The sequence below is a fragment of the Nannobrachium achirus genome (genome assembly GCF_963921795.1).
Source record: "Nannobrachium achirus genome assembly, chromosome: 13".
Lineage (NCBI taxonomy): Eukaryota > Metazoa > Chordata > Actinopteri > Myctophiformes > Myctophidae > Nannobrachium > Nannobrachium achirus.
This window is the reverse complement of record NC_137833.1, coordinates 40,640,615-40,657,711: the sequence shown is the minus strand read 5'-3', so window position 1 is coordinate 40,657,711 and position 17,097 is coordinate 40,640,615. Positions and strand designations below refer to the sequence as shown.

The following is a 17,097-nucleotide window of genomic DNA, read 5'->3' as shown; positions in this document are numbered from 1 at the left end:
TGTAGATCGGCTGTTTTCTGCACGCGACGCCGTAGTACGATCACGCTTTCGCTTTCCCACCCACCACCACTCACAAGTTCACACCACCACAAGTCTAGCAGCCAGCAGCACAACAAGAAGACGATCTAAAGTAAGGAATTCGTTTTAGATTGCATTAACATGGTGCGAGCATGTTATTTAACCTTAAGTAAACATAGGATTTTAATAAGCATGAACATTTTGATACAAAGCAGCCTGTAGCTTTGTGTAACAATAGCAGCACTGCAGCATTGTTTTAAAGCTATTCATTCTGCAGAACATGACTTTCCAAGTGTGGCTATACCACTGTCTATATTCTCTTCATTTCATCATTCAATTTCATATAAAATGGTTCAATTGTAATTTTTTCATCCTGACCAGGGACAGCAGACAGAAATTAGCCATTTTGGCTAAATCTGTCACATTTTATGATTTATCAGATGATGTAATAGTGATCTGATGTTAGTTAATTAATGTGTATTTTGTTGTCCATATACTGATTAAATTAATTGAAATTAGACAGTAGCACTGTTAGAAGTTAACACCACAGTGGTGACTCTGTGTCAATGTAGCATTGTGGATGTCCAATGCTGTCAGGATTGTGTATTTCAAGATAAGATCTCTTTTGGATGAGATCCCCGCCCTGGATAAGCGTTGTAGGGAAAAGTTCAAATTCAAGCAACTTGCTGAGTCATGGTGAATAGCCTGCCTACACACTTGGTACACAGAGGCGAGGGAGATTAGGTCAGTCATTCATACTCCCAAATGCTTGGACTTTTATTGTATTTTTGCCACATGTTAATTTTAGCAGTACAGCTAGGACCATCAACACCTATAAGATCATTTTATGTATATATGTTTATATGTCAGCAATAATAGCATCCCCATCAGCAGTCCTCTGGTTTCTGTTCTCCTTCAACAGACTCTCTCTCTCTCTCTCTCTCTCTCTCTCTCTCTCTCTCTCTCTCTCTCTCTCTCTCTCTCTCTCTCTCTGTTCGCAGCCATGTCTACCAGGGTTGCTGTGGTAACAGGCAGTAACAAGGGCATTGGCCTGGCCATAGTCAGAGCACTCTGTCAGCAGTTCCAGGGAGATGTGTATGTCACTGCCAGAGACAGGTATAGACACTCCATGAGGATTCTGTACCTTAAGTCACCTCTTTCAACAGGGGGTCCGGGACCCCTAGGGGGGTTCCAGGGGGTCCCTGGCAAAAGTATACTTAATACAGCATCACAATCATTTTAACCACTTTATCCATTTATATGGGTTCCCTGACACAAAAAAAACCTTTTCAGATGGGGGTCCACGGCCAAATAAATATTAATTTGGGGGTCCCTGACTTGAAAAGGTGTGAGAACCACTGCGTTAATAAATTATAGAGGCCACACTTCTGGTCAAATTTAGGCAGGGAGTTTTGAGTTGTTGCTATACATTTGGTATACACTGGTGCAAAGAAAAATCATCACGTTTTATCTTAAATAAAACTAACTTTGGTATGTTCACAGAAAAAAAATCTAAACATTATATTATTATGACAATTAATGTTGTATTATGAGAAATATGTTTCTGACTAAATACAATTTTGTTTTCCAGTGGTCGTGGCCAGGCTGCAGTTGAGTCTCTGGCCTCGGAGGGACTCAAAGTCAAACCTCTGTTTCAGCAGCTGGACATCAATGACCTGGACAGCATCACCACTGCAGCAGCATACTTCAAAGACAAATATGGAGGAGTGGACGTCCTCGTCAACAACGCTGGAATAGCATTCAAAAGTATGTAGGGATGGGACGATATGACAATTTCATATCACGATTATTGTGACCAAAGAAATCGTGATTTACGATATTATCGCAATAATCAAAATATCCCCAACATCCATTATCCTGGGGTGGAAAACCAAAAAATGGCAGATCTACAAGCTCACACAGCTTCGTGTTGCGACGCGTTGTGAGCTTGTAGATCGGCTGTTTTTTGGCAAAGAGATTTGGTAGAGAGTGAAAAAAAAACACTGTATCAAGTAGGTATATTATACCTTTTACCAATTATGGAGGGTTTAAGTGGTACCGGATATGCAGCTCTGCAAATAAAAGATGAATTGACTATTGCCCAGTGTTGTATTGCTCTTGTCACACGGGCAATCACCGACCCATATCTTTTCCGACCAGTGTCACGCCTCTCTCTGTTTTCTCAAAGAAACAAGCCTGTATGCTTATCAATAGACCTGTATAGTAGGCGTGTGACGTCCTGAAAATTGCCTACCCCCAAACATTGAATCAGCAATGCAACACTGGTCTTGACCGGCTGTTTTTGTTTCTCTCTGTATCTGTAGATGCAGCCACAGATCCATTTGACGTCCAGGCCGAAGTGACTCTGAAGACCAACTTCTTTGCCACCAGAGACATGTTGACTCACTTCATGCCTCTCATCAAACCTGGAGGTACGGCAATACAACTGCAATGGCCGGAACATGGCAACCATTGGTTATATCGTGTGTGTGTGTGTGTGTGTGTGTGTACTACTGTATGTGTGTGTACATGTATACAGTATGCAGGCTGTGTGTTTCGCCTGCAAGTATATCATGTACAGTATGTGTTTTTTAATGCTTGCACATGTACAGGTCGTGTGGTGAACGTCTCCAGCTTCGTGGGCTCTCGCACCCTGAACAATTGTAGCCCCGCCCTCCAGGAGCGTCTCCGCAGTGAGGACCTGGCGGAGGACGAGCTGGTGGGAATGATGCAGAGCTTTGTCCAGCTGACCAAGAAGGGCGAGCACAAGGCAGGAGGCTGGCCTGAAACCGCATACGGCGTGTCTAAGACTGGACTAACGGTATGATCTAAGTCTGGGTACCCCCCAAAATAATCATATTTGAACTAGTGGGAACCCCCCCAACCTGACTTGTAGGTGTTGAGGGCAGGCATTACATTTTGTTTGATCCGGTTCCACAGATAAATATTGTGAAAATGGCCGGTCTGCAAGCTTACAACACCTTGTGTTGCGAGGCCTTGAGACCTTGTAGATCAGCTATTTTCAAAATGTTTGCCTCTTTCTTATATTATTTGTATCATACATAAACTATTTTCCAGGTAATAGTTTTATTTTTTAGATTTCATATTGGTTTACATTTTCTCCAGTCATTAAAATGTAACTGAACTTACCTGAATAATCAAGTCAGTGTTGGCTAAACATAATTGCGTGCTTAAGAAGTAATGGATGTTTGAGCTTTTGTGCTTTAAAATGCATTACAACGCAAACAGAAAAACAAAGGCACCATAAACTGTTGGATTACAAAAGAAAATTAAAAAAAAATCGTTTCTGCAAGTAGATTTTCATACTGTACTGAAATGAGTGGAATCCAATGACTTCCTTGAACATCATCATTATGCTTCAGAAATGTATATTGGGTGTTAATCAATTAGCTAAGCATGCCAGATTGGCTAAGCAATAAGCATGCCAAGCTAAGAAAATGGAAGTCCTGAGAGGTTGTGGAGACACAAGACTACAGTCCTTATTAATGTCTGTGTATGCTTGTGCACATCTTACAGGCTCTGTCAATGATCCTAGCCCGCCAGCTGTCTAAGGAGAGACCAGGTGACCAGGTAACCCCTGAAATACAACAGCTTTAAATGAACTAACAAAAGAACCCCTCACTGCAGGTTATGCTAATATACATATGTGTTGCTATTACAGATACTTTTGAATGCCTGTTGTCCAGGATGGGTGAGAACAGACATGGCTGGTTCTAAAGCCCCCAAGTCACCAGACGAGGGCGCTATAACTCCAGTCTACCTGTCCCTACTGCCCCCAGGAGCCACAGATCCCCATGGAAAATTTGTCTCTGACAAAGAAGTACAGCCGTGGTGATAGGATAGAAAGAGGGATGAGTATGCGTCTTTCTGTACGAATATGTACATGTTTCACCTTATACATTGGTGAACCAAAACATGCCACTGCCACAGAACGAGTTTCACTCCAAAATTGCATTCCTTAGTTCAAAGAAATAAAACAAGGTAAGGCAAGTGCTAGAATCAGAGTATAATGCATAAAATATCAGCAAATCTTTTGTCTGCCCAACCTTTACTGTCTTATGTTATGAAGATTCATTTCATCTGAGAAAAAAGTGCACTTGTATATTCTTCTTGGCTTTACCTGTAATAACTTTAGATCTTTTTTGTTTTTTGGGGGGGAGGGGGGGTGAAAGGGGAAAATATTTGTATTAAATGGAAAACTGCTAAAACAATAAAAACCTTGATAAATATGTTTTCCCTTTCCATTGGTTGATACATAATTTTTCACTCACCTTGTTTTATGTGTTCTCATTTTTGTCTTTCATACTCATAAGATGTACAGGTATGTACTTTAGGAATCTTACAGGGCTGAATATAACTACGTCCAATATTAGATTTCTGTGGAAGAGCAGTAAGGCAGTTTGACATTTCTTAATGCCACTGTGTTAGGCACATTTTGACCATCTAATCGGATACACACCAATTATGTGCAATTAGAAAACCTTCCATCAGGGACAGTTAATGCAATCTACCATTTTTGGTGTGTTGTGCTCTATCGGTCACCTGCTGGCCTACTGGTCCGGGCACATACCACTTAAGCATTGCGACATAGGCATGGATGCCTGCCGGCGTTGCCGGTTCGATTCCCGATCCGGACGACCTTGGCCGCGTGTCACTCCCCGTCTCTCCCCCCATTTCCTGTCAGTCTACTGTCCTATCAAAGGCATAAAAGCCCAAAAACAAATCTTTAAATGAAAGTGACGTCATCACTCGATTCCTGACAGTGTGCTGAACCTAATTTATGAAAGTGACGTCATCACTCGATCCCTGACTCTCCCAGAGTTAGTGTCTAAGTGTGCTGAACCTAATTTTTCTCATACACCACCACCACAAAGTATATATGTCTATTTTGTCTATATATCAACACCACCCATTTTATTATGATATGATGTCACGTGAACCTTGAAATATTCTGTAGATTGGCCCAATTATAGTCTGGTTGGCTGAAATGTCCACCTATCTATCCACCAATCCTCAATGTTTGGACAAATGCCTGTTTATGGCCATCGGATTGGCTACGGGCATAGAGGCCCCTCTCGTGGCCTTTATATATGGCCTGGGACATGAACTGGGTGACGTCATCACCCGATTGTGTTTTTCCAAGGGTTTTCCCATTGGATGACATCACTGTGTGATTTCTCAAGGGTTTTCCTATTGGATGACGTCAGCGCAGACACGCAGACGTACAGTAGGTTTCCCTAATATATAGATAGATATTCTGATGATGACGTGAAGATTGACTAATCTTCAAATCCTGATCAAGCCTATATAGTCTGCTTGCCCTGTTGGACAACCCCACTAATAAGATAAGATAGGTGAGAGGCTGCAACCTTGTCTAAGTCCCCTGTGCAGACGGAAACTAGACTTGCCAACTTGCACCTTGTGCACTTGTGGCCATAATTGACCTACTTGCACTGATCACAGTACTTGCTCGCTCTGCTGGCACAAGTAATAATATGACATATATATGATGTAAGAACAGGGTATTTATCTCTGCCAGGGAAAGTAAAGCATCCATCATGACAGCCATTAAGCATGCCCTCCAAAGGGATGTCTTCACACCCAACAATGAGTGCCTCCTCACCATTGTTAATGTGTGCAAGGCAGGCAAGAAGAAGAGCTGCTTCTTGTGCGTTACTGTCACAACAGAGAGGCCTGTCGTGGCTAAGGTGGTTATGGTGAAGAAGTCCGACAAAGGGGACTTCTACAAGCGACAGATGGCCTGGGAGCTTCAAGGCCTGACGAAAGTGGATTCCAAAGATTCAAGCAAGGAAAACCCCGATTTCGATCTTCATTTTGATAAGGTCTACCGTTGGGTGGCCAGCAGCACAGCTGAGAAGCACGCCTTCATCTCTTGCATCTGGAGGCTCAGTGAGAGTGACTTGAGGAAGAAGGTGGAGTTTGTGAACATCAGTTCTCAGCTGATGGAAGAGTCTGTACTGAGCAGCGAGAGCCAAAGTGTTCCTGGGGATGACAAGGACCCTCTGGATGACTACCAAAAGCTGAACACACGTGAGAAGGACATCGAGAGCATGATGGAGATGTGCGAGTGCGCCATCTCCAATGCAGAGGCTTTCGCTGGAATGCTTACGAGTGAGCTGCAGGTGCTAGATGGGGCCATCATCCAGTCCATCATGGCGTCAGATAACGAGGTGAACAACCTGATGCAGCTCCTGGATGAGGCACTGGCCAAGGTGGATACCATCGAAGGCAAGCTGAGCAGCTATGATGAGATGCTGCAGAGCATCAAGGAACAGATGGATCAGATGTCCCTGAGCGACCGCCTCATCCAGACCGGCAACACCAACAGCAGCAAGCTGCTAGATGAGATCCAGTTCCTGGTGAAATACATGGACCTGTCAAAGGAACACATCATGGCATTACAAGAGGGAGACCTGTCCTCCCCTAAAGGCATTGAGGCCTGCATCAACGCCTCTGAAGCTCTCTTGCAGTGCATGAACATTGCTCTCCAGCCAGGCCATGACAAACTGATGGCTGTGACAAAACAGCAGGATCTGTTCAGCGAACTGAGGGACACTTTTGCCCAAAGACTCACCAATCACCTCAATAATGTGTTTGTTCACCAGGGCCACAACCAGAGCTCCACCCTGTCCCACCACACCATTGAGCTCACCCTGCCCAAACACAGCCCTTTCCACAGAGACCTGCTGCGCTACACGAAGCTCATGGAATGGCTCAAAAACACACAAAACGAGAAGTACGAAGGCCTGTCTAGGACCTATGTCGACTACATTAGCAGATTATATGAACGGGAAATAAAACATTTCTTTGAGGTCGCCAGGATAAAGATGGCGAGTACTACCAAGGAGGAAAGAGTCAAGTTTGCCAAACCTTCACAGAAACAGGGTGCACTCAAACAAGAAACGGAAAGCCTAAATGCCTCTGAGAAGCTGACAGGCTCGACGTCCAGCCTCAACAAACTGGCAGTGCAGAGCTCCAGCAGCAGTTCCCAATCCCCCTCGCTGCTGGATGTGGGCAACATGTCAGTTTCTGACCTAGATGTAGCCAACCACACAAGGTTTGACAAGATATTCGAGCGGATCCTCAGTGAGCTGTATGTGCTGTGTCTTGCAGAACAAGACTTCGTCAGCAACTTCTTCAAGCTGCCGCAGCATCCTGCAATATCATCACCCCTCGCTCAGCCTGAAATGGAGGAATTGGATGGAGTTGTGCAGTATAGAATTACTCCTCAGGGAGAACACAGACACTCACTGTCATCAGAGATGGACATGGTGTGTCTGATGAACAAGATCTTCCAAAGCATTGAGACGGAGCTCAACAACTTCATCGCCCTGGCTGTCAAAATTGACAACTTCCACTCACTGTACATGCTGGTGAAGATGAATCACCCCGTGTGGATGGCTGAGGATGTGGACCCCGCTTCTTACCTCGGTATCATGCTGCGAAACGTCCTGGTCACTGTCAAGAGGAACTTTGACAAATACATTTCTGGTAAGATCAGACAAATGGAGGAGGTTAAGATTTCCAAGAAAAGCAAGGTGGGAATCCTGCCTTTCGTCAAAGGGTTTGAGGAGTTCGCCAAGCTCGCTGAAACAATCATCCTTAACACGGAGGGCCAGGGAGATGTGGACGTTGCTTACAAGAAACTCATTAAGGCTGTCTTCATGAATGTGGAGAAGGTAGCCAATGAAAGCCAGAAGACACCGCGGGATGTGGTGATGATGGAGAACTTCCACCATATCTTCTCAACTCTTTCCCGTCTGAAGATCATCTCTCTTGAAAATGAGAAGCGTGAGGCCAAGTGCAAGTACACAGACCACCTACAGTCCTATGTCATCGATTCCCTGGGCCAGCCTCTGGTCAAACTTAATCACTTCTTTGAAGGGGTTAAGGCACATGTGGCACAGCGGATTCACGAGGAGGAGGTGAGCTACCAGTTTGCTTTCACCAAACAGGAGCTGCGGAGGATCATCAAGAAGTACCCTGGAAAGGAGGTGAAAAAGGGCCTCAAAAACCTGTACAAGAAGGTGGGCATACATTTGTGTGAAGAGGAGGGTCTTCTGCAGGTCGTGTGGTACTCCATGCAGGATGAGTTCATCCGCCAATACAAGCGCTTTGAAGAACTGATTGGCCGTTGTTATCCTGATTTTGAAACCACTATGGACTTCACTATCCAAGACATTCAGGAGTACTTCTCTAGCATTGCTCAGTCTCATTAGGCTATAGCTAGCCTCTTGTACCATAGTACTTTTAAGGCCCTTGCACACACAGTCTGGTGCCACTTTTTTTTATTGGTCAATCAGTTTCTGACACATCCATCCATCCATATTCAACCGCTTATCCGGAATCTGGTCGCAGGGCTAACAGTTCCAACAGAGATTTCCAGTGTTCCCTCTCCTAAGCAACATTATCCACTTCCAACTTCGAGATCCCCAGGCGTTCTCAGGCCAGAGATGTAATCTCTTTGGTCTGCGAGGGGGTCTGCCCCCAGTGGGAGACGCTCGGGTGGCATCGGTACTAGATGCCCGAACCATAAGCTGGCTCCTTTCCAAGCGTAAAACACCCCCTCCAGTTCAAAAGCATCAGACTCTGCTCTAGAAACTAGTGTCTTCAACTAGTCAACTAGAGTCTAGTCAACTATTGTCTAACCGAAGAGTTGGGAGGAATGTATCATAAATCCATTTGTGGACTCATTTCTTAACTGCATTAATCATTTTTGCACTGGAACTATAATTGATTTAAGTTTGGCCTAAATAAGAGGAAATAAATTGGGTATGTTGCACAAATTGTTCTCTCCGCCAGGCCAAAGGCTGGGGATTGAGATAACGATTTGTATATATAGAATAGTTTTGTATACTTGTTATATACGTATAGCCTACTCTAATTTATACATTCCATTTATATTCGTTATATTAAATAATCTGCATAATCATTTTATATTTGCAGCATATAGGTGCATGCTGTCTCAAAAACAAGAAGGTGGAATAATAAATTATATTATATTCTGTATATATCCAAGGTCTCATGTAGGCCTATACATTCATTTATAGTCTGTATCATGTTCTTTTTGGGTGCTATACCTATACACAATCCTACCCCAGTAATCCAGGAAGGTGTGTTTCAAAATGGTATTAATAGTATTATGTCCTCTAATTGATGGTCATGAAATTCACTACAGCAATCTGTGTATCTTTTATCACAGTTACTAGGTACACTTAATACTGAGTAATACAGTATTACTGACTAGTGACTGACTACTAGTACACTTATAATAAATAAACTTAATGTAATAGCCTACAAGTAGGCCTAACACATGAGTTATTATAATATAATTATAATATTTTAGCATTTCGTTTATTGTAGTAGTCTATTATCTTGTGTTTGCTATTCCATGAGTAGGTCTAATAAGAAAGGACTCCAATGGAAACAATTAAGCCATAGGCTTTCTTGGGTTTAAAATCCTTTCAGCAGACCTTGTATTGTACTACCTTTCTTTTTTTCTATTTTGTAAACTGCTAATAAAGTATTCAATCAATTCAATCAACCAACCAACCAACCAACCAACCAACCAACCAATAGCTCTGGTCGACTCTGGCGGTGTAAGGCGCTCTACAGACGGACAGCGGTTGCCGCCGGGGCTCCCGCTTGGATCTGCGAGGACCGCGCCGCGGTGATACACAAACACACTCGCTCTTTGAGTAAACGCTGCGCGGTATTTCACAAAGATGAACACAATCCATCTCTCACCGCCCGCGTACGCATGCACAAACGAGCACGCTCGCGGGGATTTTCACGGGACTGCGCCCGCTCGCCTCGCCGCCTCTAAACTTCGCTGCGCGGACGAAATAGCCGCCCGCCTCTCATTGAAAATGAATTACTAGCAGGCGGTGACCGCGTACCGTCTGGAATCCCCTTACGCCGTCGTGATAAAATAGTATTTGAATCCCAGCAGCGCTCTACCACCATCTACTGACAGACATATAATATTACAGGAGGAGTCGCCTCGTCAAACCCTGCCTGTCAAACAGCATTCTCATAATGTTGTCACATATTAACAACACCCACACTGTGCTCTCACTTCCTCGTTTGATTCAGTATATGCTTTTAATACAGAACCGACGGCAGGTTTAGCATTCTCTCTGAGAAAAATGATGAAAAACGGACCGGGGGGAGGCGAAAGGACGTCTCGCAAAGAGATTTTAGACGATTATGTCTCATATTACAGTCACACTTGGAGCGAGGCTTGCGCGAAAGTTTGTAATGATGCTCGGGTGATAACGAAAGCCGGCGAGTTTCTGCTGTCAGACACCGAGCCGAGGGAAAGATTCCAAACTTTCCCCTTCTATGAGATCTTCTGCGAGGGAAGTGAAGCTGCTGCTGCTGACCATAGAAGCTACTTGAAGGGCTTCATCAAAGCGGCAGAAGTTCTGGAGTTGCTCTGCGTCAACCTGTTCCTCTACCCGTGGAAAAAAGAATTCAAGACCTTGAAGGTGGGATATAGAGCTGTTTGTCGATCAGTTTTTGTTTCGTTTCATTCTTTCCTCCTATTCTAGCCTTTAGACATTAAGCCTCACATTAGTACAAAAGTATTGACATCAAAAGTTACTTAAAGTACCAAAAGTAAGTACTCATTAAGCAGAAGGTCCCATTTCACTTTCAAATCTATAACATTTGTATACAAATATTTTGAAAATAGTTTGTAGATCGGCTATTTTCAATGGCCAATGGTTAATGTGTTTTGTAATAATAATAAATCTACAAAATAACTATAGTAATAGTAACTAGTTTTGGAGTAGAGGTATAAACACTGAAATACTCAAATAAAGGTACAGGTACCTCATACCTTATACACCTGTGTTGTTTTTGCATCATATTTCAAATTGTGTTGTTTTGTAATGGATGACAAAGTAAAATATTTAACTGTAATAATCAGTTGACAATCTATGGTCAGCTATGATCAATATTTTGTCATTGCAATGTTTACCTAGTGGTATTGTTCAGTCTCCCAACCAGCCAGAGCATGGCATGCTGTAGTTACAACAGCATGTCTGGACTGTGTTTCAGTCTTGCTGCTGTTGCTACAACCTTGACACCTGAATTTCCCCTCATGGATCAGTACAGTTTTATCTCATCTTTATTAGCTACTTACTGGCCAATGTTTGACATTTCCTGTTTACTGGCAGCATGGAGTACAAAGGGGAAACACTTGGACATAGTACAGCATTATCTCATCATCACGAGTCAATTGTCATTGATTGAACTATGTGCATACAAGCCATTTAATATATTGTCAGAAAATAAACCTTGTATTTTCTAAAGATTTTTTATTGTTTCTTTATATACATTTTTTTAAATTGCCAGATTTAGCTATTGAGTTCCTCGGGTCATAAACCATTCTCTACTCATAGCAGAAGATCATCTAAGCTTGTTGATCTGACATTTTTGAAAAATCCTGAGCATTTAGGGTCCCTGGAAAAAAATATATTTTCAGATGGGGGTCAGCGGCCAAAGATATTATTTTGGGGGTCCTTGACATGAAAGGGTTTGGGCACCACTACCAAAACATTTATGATTTAGAAGACATTTGAATAATCGTCCTCAAGTCTTAATGGTTTAATAAATCATGCCGTTTGTCTATGTCAGACCTTTACAGGTACATTTGTCTACAGTCTCCTGCCTGTTCTCAGCAGCTCTACCATCCAGTCGGTTCTGGCTTTGATAGGCTATCTGCCTGATACAGACACACAACAAAGGTAGGGATGAGAACGATACGAAAATTGCATGTCACGATTATTGTGGCAAAAATAATTGCGATTAATGATATTATAGCGATTATCAAAATTATGCTTAAAACGCCACTTTTGTTTAACCACTTGAACGCCCTGCAACCCTATTTTGGGAGGAGCGTTCATCAGAAATAGCCACACAATGTGAGCTTGTAGATGTGCTATTTTTGTTGAATTTATTGGTGTAGAGCAGGGGTCCTTTTCAGGCCAAGGACCCCTTAGTTGAGATAGAGATGAAGCAGGGACCCCCACAACCTTTTTGTAGAGACCTTATAGTTTCATCGTTTGACAGCACAATCAATCATCAGTGTATTTTGGAATTATGTCAATTTGTGTTTTCAGATATTTAACCACTTGAGCCGTCAATACGTAATACAATTGACCTTTCACTGTGTACTTAGTCTCCTCTTTTTCCCCTCTACACCAAAGCTCTTTGGTGAAAATAGCCGATCTACAAGCTCACAACGCCTCGCAGCGCAAGGCGTTGTGAGCTTGTAGATCGGCTATTTTTGGTTAAAGTTCTCTGAATATGGACACTAGGGTCCAAATGGTTAATGTAAAAAAAAAGGGGGGGGGGGGAGTTTCTATCACACAAAGATTTGGAGGACCCCCTGTAGTAACTCTGAGGACCCCCTAGGGGTCCTGGACCCCCTGTTGAAGACCCATGGTGTAGAGTGAAATAAGAGCATAACAAATGTGCTCTTTACAGGTCCTTTCTATTATGTTTATTATACTGATGATAGGTTCTTGGTTTACCTATGATCCTAGATTACCATTTCTATGCATTTGATGTATTACCTTGTATTTACCCACTTACTGTAAATCGCTATGGATTAGGAGCGTCTGCTGCTAAATGCCTAAATTGTAAATTGCTCCATTCCTGAATAGGCCCCAACAGTCACCAGTTTAGTGTAGTTCAAATACCAAATACAGTGACGTGTTCTGTTGCAGGACCAGCAGCCGGTACAGACTCAGTGAGGAGGCTAATCCTGACAGAGCCATGGCAGTGGGGTTTGAGCTGATGTTGGCCAGGCTGGAATGTCAGCACATTCTGAGGCTCACAGAGCAGGCTCAACAAGGATCACAGGTAATGTGCATAAAGTCGTCAGCGGTGTTAGAACTGGATCTGCCTGTCTGTGTGCCCACCTGTCTGATTTCCGGCAGTCACATACTGTATAACCATTGTCAAACTGACCCGGCAGGAATGGGCAGAGATTCTTCAGGGGAGAACCATGCATCATGGCAGCCACGCGGAAGAGTCCTTGGAACAGCCCTCAGCGACGACGACAGTTGGACAAGAGAATGACGAGGTGAAAGAGGAAGAGGAGACACAGGAGGACAGCGAGGTGTCCAGGGTTTGTTCCGTGGTCGACCGAGAAGACAGGGAGGAGAACGAGGAGGATGATGACTCGAGCGACAAGGAGCCCAGCCAGGCCTCACAGGTGTGTGACTAAACAACAAAATAACTAAACAAAATAAATAAGCAAAAATTATTAAAACATGTTATATTAAACTAATATCACTGCTTAGTTATCACTGCTTAGATATTAGTCTGGAATAGACTAATATATATGTCTGTATGGAACCTGCATTTCCAAGGGTCGGATAAAGGAAAATGCCTTAAAGCCACCCCATATTTGCATACTGTGCCCTGATTGGTCCCTCACTACTTCGGAGGGAGTGAAATCCAATCACAACTGAGCGGTGCCAGACCAAATCTGCCGAGGACAATTTAGTTTTGCAATGGCAGATGGTTTCCAGGCTAGTCTGAAAGGTCCTGCGTTCAAGCAAATAGAATATCGGTGGATATTTACTTTCTACGCACAACTCTGTAGCTTCCTCCAAAAAGAATGAACTCACAGAAAGTACATGTGTTGTTTATTATGTGATTTTATAGTATTATACAGATAATTATGTAATAGCACAGAATAAACATGATACGTAATAAACATAATAAACAAACAAAAGTTCTGTTTGGGTTTTCCAGGTACCTCTCTCTCTGGAGGCAAGGCCTAAAGTCAAAGCTGGGCTGCGACTGGGAGTTGCAGCAGTGTCCTCCCCCACCAGGCATTTACTCGAGGACAAATCCATAATGGAGATGCAGAGGAACTACCCTGACCTGGCCATCAGGGGTCGACCTCTTCTACAAAACAAAACACGCGCAGGAAACAGCAGCAGTAATAGTATTAAAGCTGTTAGTGTAGACAGCACTGATAAGGGCAATGGTAGTAGTAGGACTGCCAACGTCACTAGCAGTGATCATAATAATGGTGCCAAAGCTGATAGTGTTGCTGTGAGTAGCAGCATTGATGGCGGCAAAGCTGACGATGTAACTGGTAATAATGTTACCACAACTTCCACCAGTACCACGAGTAGTAGAAGTGATAGCAAAGCAAGTAAAATGCACAGTGACATTAATGCCGATAGCTGCAAAGCAGGTAACCAAATTGCACGTGTTGGTAGGAATAATAGTAGTAGGAGCAACAGCAATAGTGTCAGAGGAAGAAGCGTTTGTGATACCACCAGCAGCAGCGGTGACAAAAGCAGAGCTGGTGATGTCTCTTCTGAAAGTGATCTTAGTGGTCCTGCTGCCATTTCATTGCACATTACACTGAGAGCTGGGACAACACAGGCCCAGACCTCAGAAGACAAGACTCCGAAGTCTGAAGATCACAGAGCAGAACCTCTTCCCAGGGCTGTAGCAAGGAGAGGGGACCAGCCGTTGGGAGGTAAAGTCTTAATTCATAGTCAACCGGAAATGACAGATTTTACAACCAGAATAACAATTGGTCATTTTTGATGTGCGACATCGTCATTCGACAAAATATAATTATAAGAGAGAGACATCTGTAACGTCAGTGGAGTTACGATTTGTGTAAATAAGCAACTGAATGGTTTTTATGTTGTGTGCTGTTTTCATAGGAATACTGGCTTTGTAACACAAAAATAATACATTTTGTGTTACATACAAATCAACATTTTCTGTCCATGCAAAAAGGTGTTTGTTGAGGCCCCTTTGGCCATACCATTGTACAGGACAAGTTTCACCTATTAAAATGTCCATATTCTGTTCGCTGCAGGTCTGCCAAAGAGCGCGTTGTCCAGCAAAGAGCAACCCGCCATGGGTTCCATTATAGAAGAAGAGCTTGCAGAGAGAATGGATCACATGCACCTCCAAAAGAGAAAAGCACCAAGGAGGAGAGATGGGGAGACAAAGAATGAAGAAAAAAAGAGGAAAGGGGAGAAGGATGAAGAGGCCGACGTGCCACTGCCAGCCCCACGGAACTTCCGGTATTCGGCTGAGGAGAGCGTTGACGATGATTCTTATCCAGGTCAGAGTGGACCGAGAGAGGGGAACCAGCCGATACTGTGTCACCCCTCTGCAGTGATGACCTGCAACATCACCGACTGTCACAGCTGTAAGGAAGAAGATGGAACTGCTGGAGGAGAGAGCGGAAGAGGGAGCGAAAAGGAAGGAGAAAGGGGAATGGCAAAGGACAAAGCAGGAGGGAGAGAGAGAGAAACAGACCGGGCGAAAAGAGGGGCGCTAGATGGAAGGAGGGAAAGAGCCAGAGGTAGAGAAAGAGATGGAGCCAGCGGGGGAGAAGAGGAGCACATGGTACAGGGCTATGTCATCGTAGAGACCTAGAAGAAATGACATGCCAGCAAGTAAAAAGAATTGTATATAGGTGTATATATATATATATACACTGTAGGTAGTGTATGTCAGATCTACAAGTTCAACGCGTAGCATCACAATACACTGATCTTGCAGAATGCCCATTTCTGAATGTCTGAAAAATTAAATAAGGCCTCTCAATGACCCCTGGGTCAAACACTTGAGCCTGGTTCAGGGGAGCCACTGTTCTGAAGTGTTAAAGAACCTTACAGTGTTTTCTTTTTCACCATTTTCCAAACTTTTAGGCGATAAACAATCCACTGTAAAATGATCATGTCACCATCACAAAGTCATGGACTTCAAATCAATCTCAAAACAATTCCTTTAGTGAACTATATGCATGGACTCTGTTGAACCTATTGAATGTTTTTATGTCTTCATAGATTTTTACTCATGACAGCGTTAGACCAACTCTATGTTGCCATAATGATGGTGCTTGTTATAGTACCTCATGTTGATATGGTGAGGTGGCAGTAATCTGAGGAGAAAGATCTTACCTTTTTGTGTTTAGGGTTATACAGGTGACACTTTGAATGTAAGAATATTTCAGATTGTATTACTGGATTGTGTTTCAGGTGCACTGCTGTATTTTGAGACCTGATTTTGCAGTGCCTTATTTTACAAAGTGCCTTATGTTTGTGTGCATCAAGTGTGCTAACAATGTCTGAAGTGATATGTTTAACAAAGACAAGCTGGCCTTAACTGTTCCAAGAGATCTGTGCGGGGAGTGTGGGCCTACTCTGATTTGAGATCTATTCCTTTACCCATTACTTTGAATAAACCAAATCCTGATATCTTTTGTTGAGAAAATGCAGATTGCTTTAGTCCATCCAAACAGTAAAATGACTTTATTCAAACAATATCAAATTCTATGAATTAGCATGAATATTTTACAAAGCAGATACAGTATATATTTTTCAAATCTACTAATGGGAACAAAGTTTAATTCTAATAGGAACAAAGGTTTAGTTCTTCTTTTTTAGCCAGTTCTTGTTTTATCTTGTGCAATAGAGGGCCTCAACAATGGCAATAGGATTACAGTAAGGCGCCATACATACTACTCTGTACTCTTTACATAGGAGTTAGTTTAGGTTTATTCATCTGTGAGGATAAACTGCTAGCAACTCTCAATAGATACAAATAATGAGTAAGCCATGCTTAGCCCTTTAGTAAATTTTGGCTAGCCATGGAAACTATACTAAATAATTAATTACATACATGGCTACTTTGGTCCAGAACACAAGTAATAGGATACATTCAGTGACAGAAGTTGTATGTGGGGGTAAATGCAGCACTGCAAGGCATCCAGCTCCACTGGGCTTTGCCATGTTTGAGACAGGGAAGCTGGACGAGGGAGGTCGTCACTGCACTAGCGACTCCATACTGTACAGTACATAATAGCAAATATCCTTACAACATGGTTCTATATATTCCAGAACACTGGAGTTGTTATTGAAAGGCCAAATATTCAAACTATTAGTTATAAACAAGTGCCCAATGGGGGGGGGGGGGGGTTAAAAATAGCAAAGTAATGTCGAGATGGTCCCATTATTACAGTGTTTTCACAGGAAC

At 43.0% G+C, this 17,097-nt stretch overlaps 3 protein-coding genes across 4 annotated transcripts; all 3 read left to right on the top strand.

Annotated features, from left to right (window-relative positions):
* Window positions 1–52: 52 nt before the first annotated feature.
* Window positions 53–4,191, top strand: cbr1 (carbonyl reductase 1). Of its 2 annotated transcripts, none has more exons than XM_080740215.1 (7): window positions 53–130; window positions 1,020–1,134; window positions 1,610–1,785; window positions 2,343–2,450; window positions 2,631–2,839; window positions 3,556–3,609; window positions 3,701–4,191. In XM_080740215.1, exons 2-7 carry the CDS (start codon window positions 1,022–1,024, stop codon window positions 3,872–3,874), a joined length of 834 nt encoding a protein of 277 aa, XP_080596341.1. In that variant the 5' UTR covers window positions 53–130; window positions 1,020–1,021; the 3' UTR covers window positions 3,875–4,191. The 2 variants fall into 2 exon arrangements, with proteins under 2 accessions (XP_080596341.1, XP_080596342.1); XM_080740216.1 differs by lacking the exon at window positions 53–130 and adding an exon at window positions 631–762.
* Window positions 4,192–5,597: 1,406 nt separating this feature from the next.
* LOC308296654 (exocyst complex component 1-like) lies at window positions 5,598–8,279 on the top strand (the record flags this gene model as incomplete). Its single annotated transcript, XM_080739982.1, has 1 exon — window positions 5,598–8,279. One exon carries the CDS (start codon window positions 5,598–5,600, stop codon window positions 8,277–8,279), a length of 2,682 nt encoding a protein of 893 aa, XP_080596108.1.
* Window positions 8,280–10,208: 1,929 nt separating this feature from the next.
* LOC308297303 (uncharacterized protein) lies at window positions 10,209–15,495 on the top strand (the record flags this gene model as incomplete). Its single annotated transcript, XM_080740716.1, has 6 exons — window positions 10,209–10,550; window positions 11,704–11,813; window positions 12,798–12,933; window positions 13,049–13,288; window positions 13,834–13,978; window positions 14,927–15,495. 6 exons carry the CDS (start codon window positions 10,209–10,211, stop codon window positions 15,493–15,495), a joined length of 1,542 nt encoding a protein of 513 aa, XP_080596842.1.
* Between the last annotated feature and the right edge of the window lie 1,602 nt (window positions 15,496–17,097).

Coding starts and splice junctions, on each gene's coding strand:
- cbr1 (XM_080740215.1), top strand. CDS start 1,022: ATGTCTACCAGGGTTGCTGTGGTAACAGGCAGTAACAAGGGCATTGGC. Junction 1,135..1,609: donor TATGTCACTGCCAGAGACAG/GTATAGACACTC, acceptor TTTGTTTTCCAG/TGGTCGTGGCCAGGCTGCAG. Junction 1,786..2,342: donor CGCTGGAATAGCATTCAAAA/GTATGTAGGGAT, acceptor CTGTATCTGTAG/ATGCAGCCACAGATCCATTT.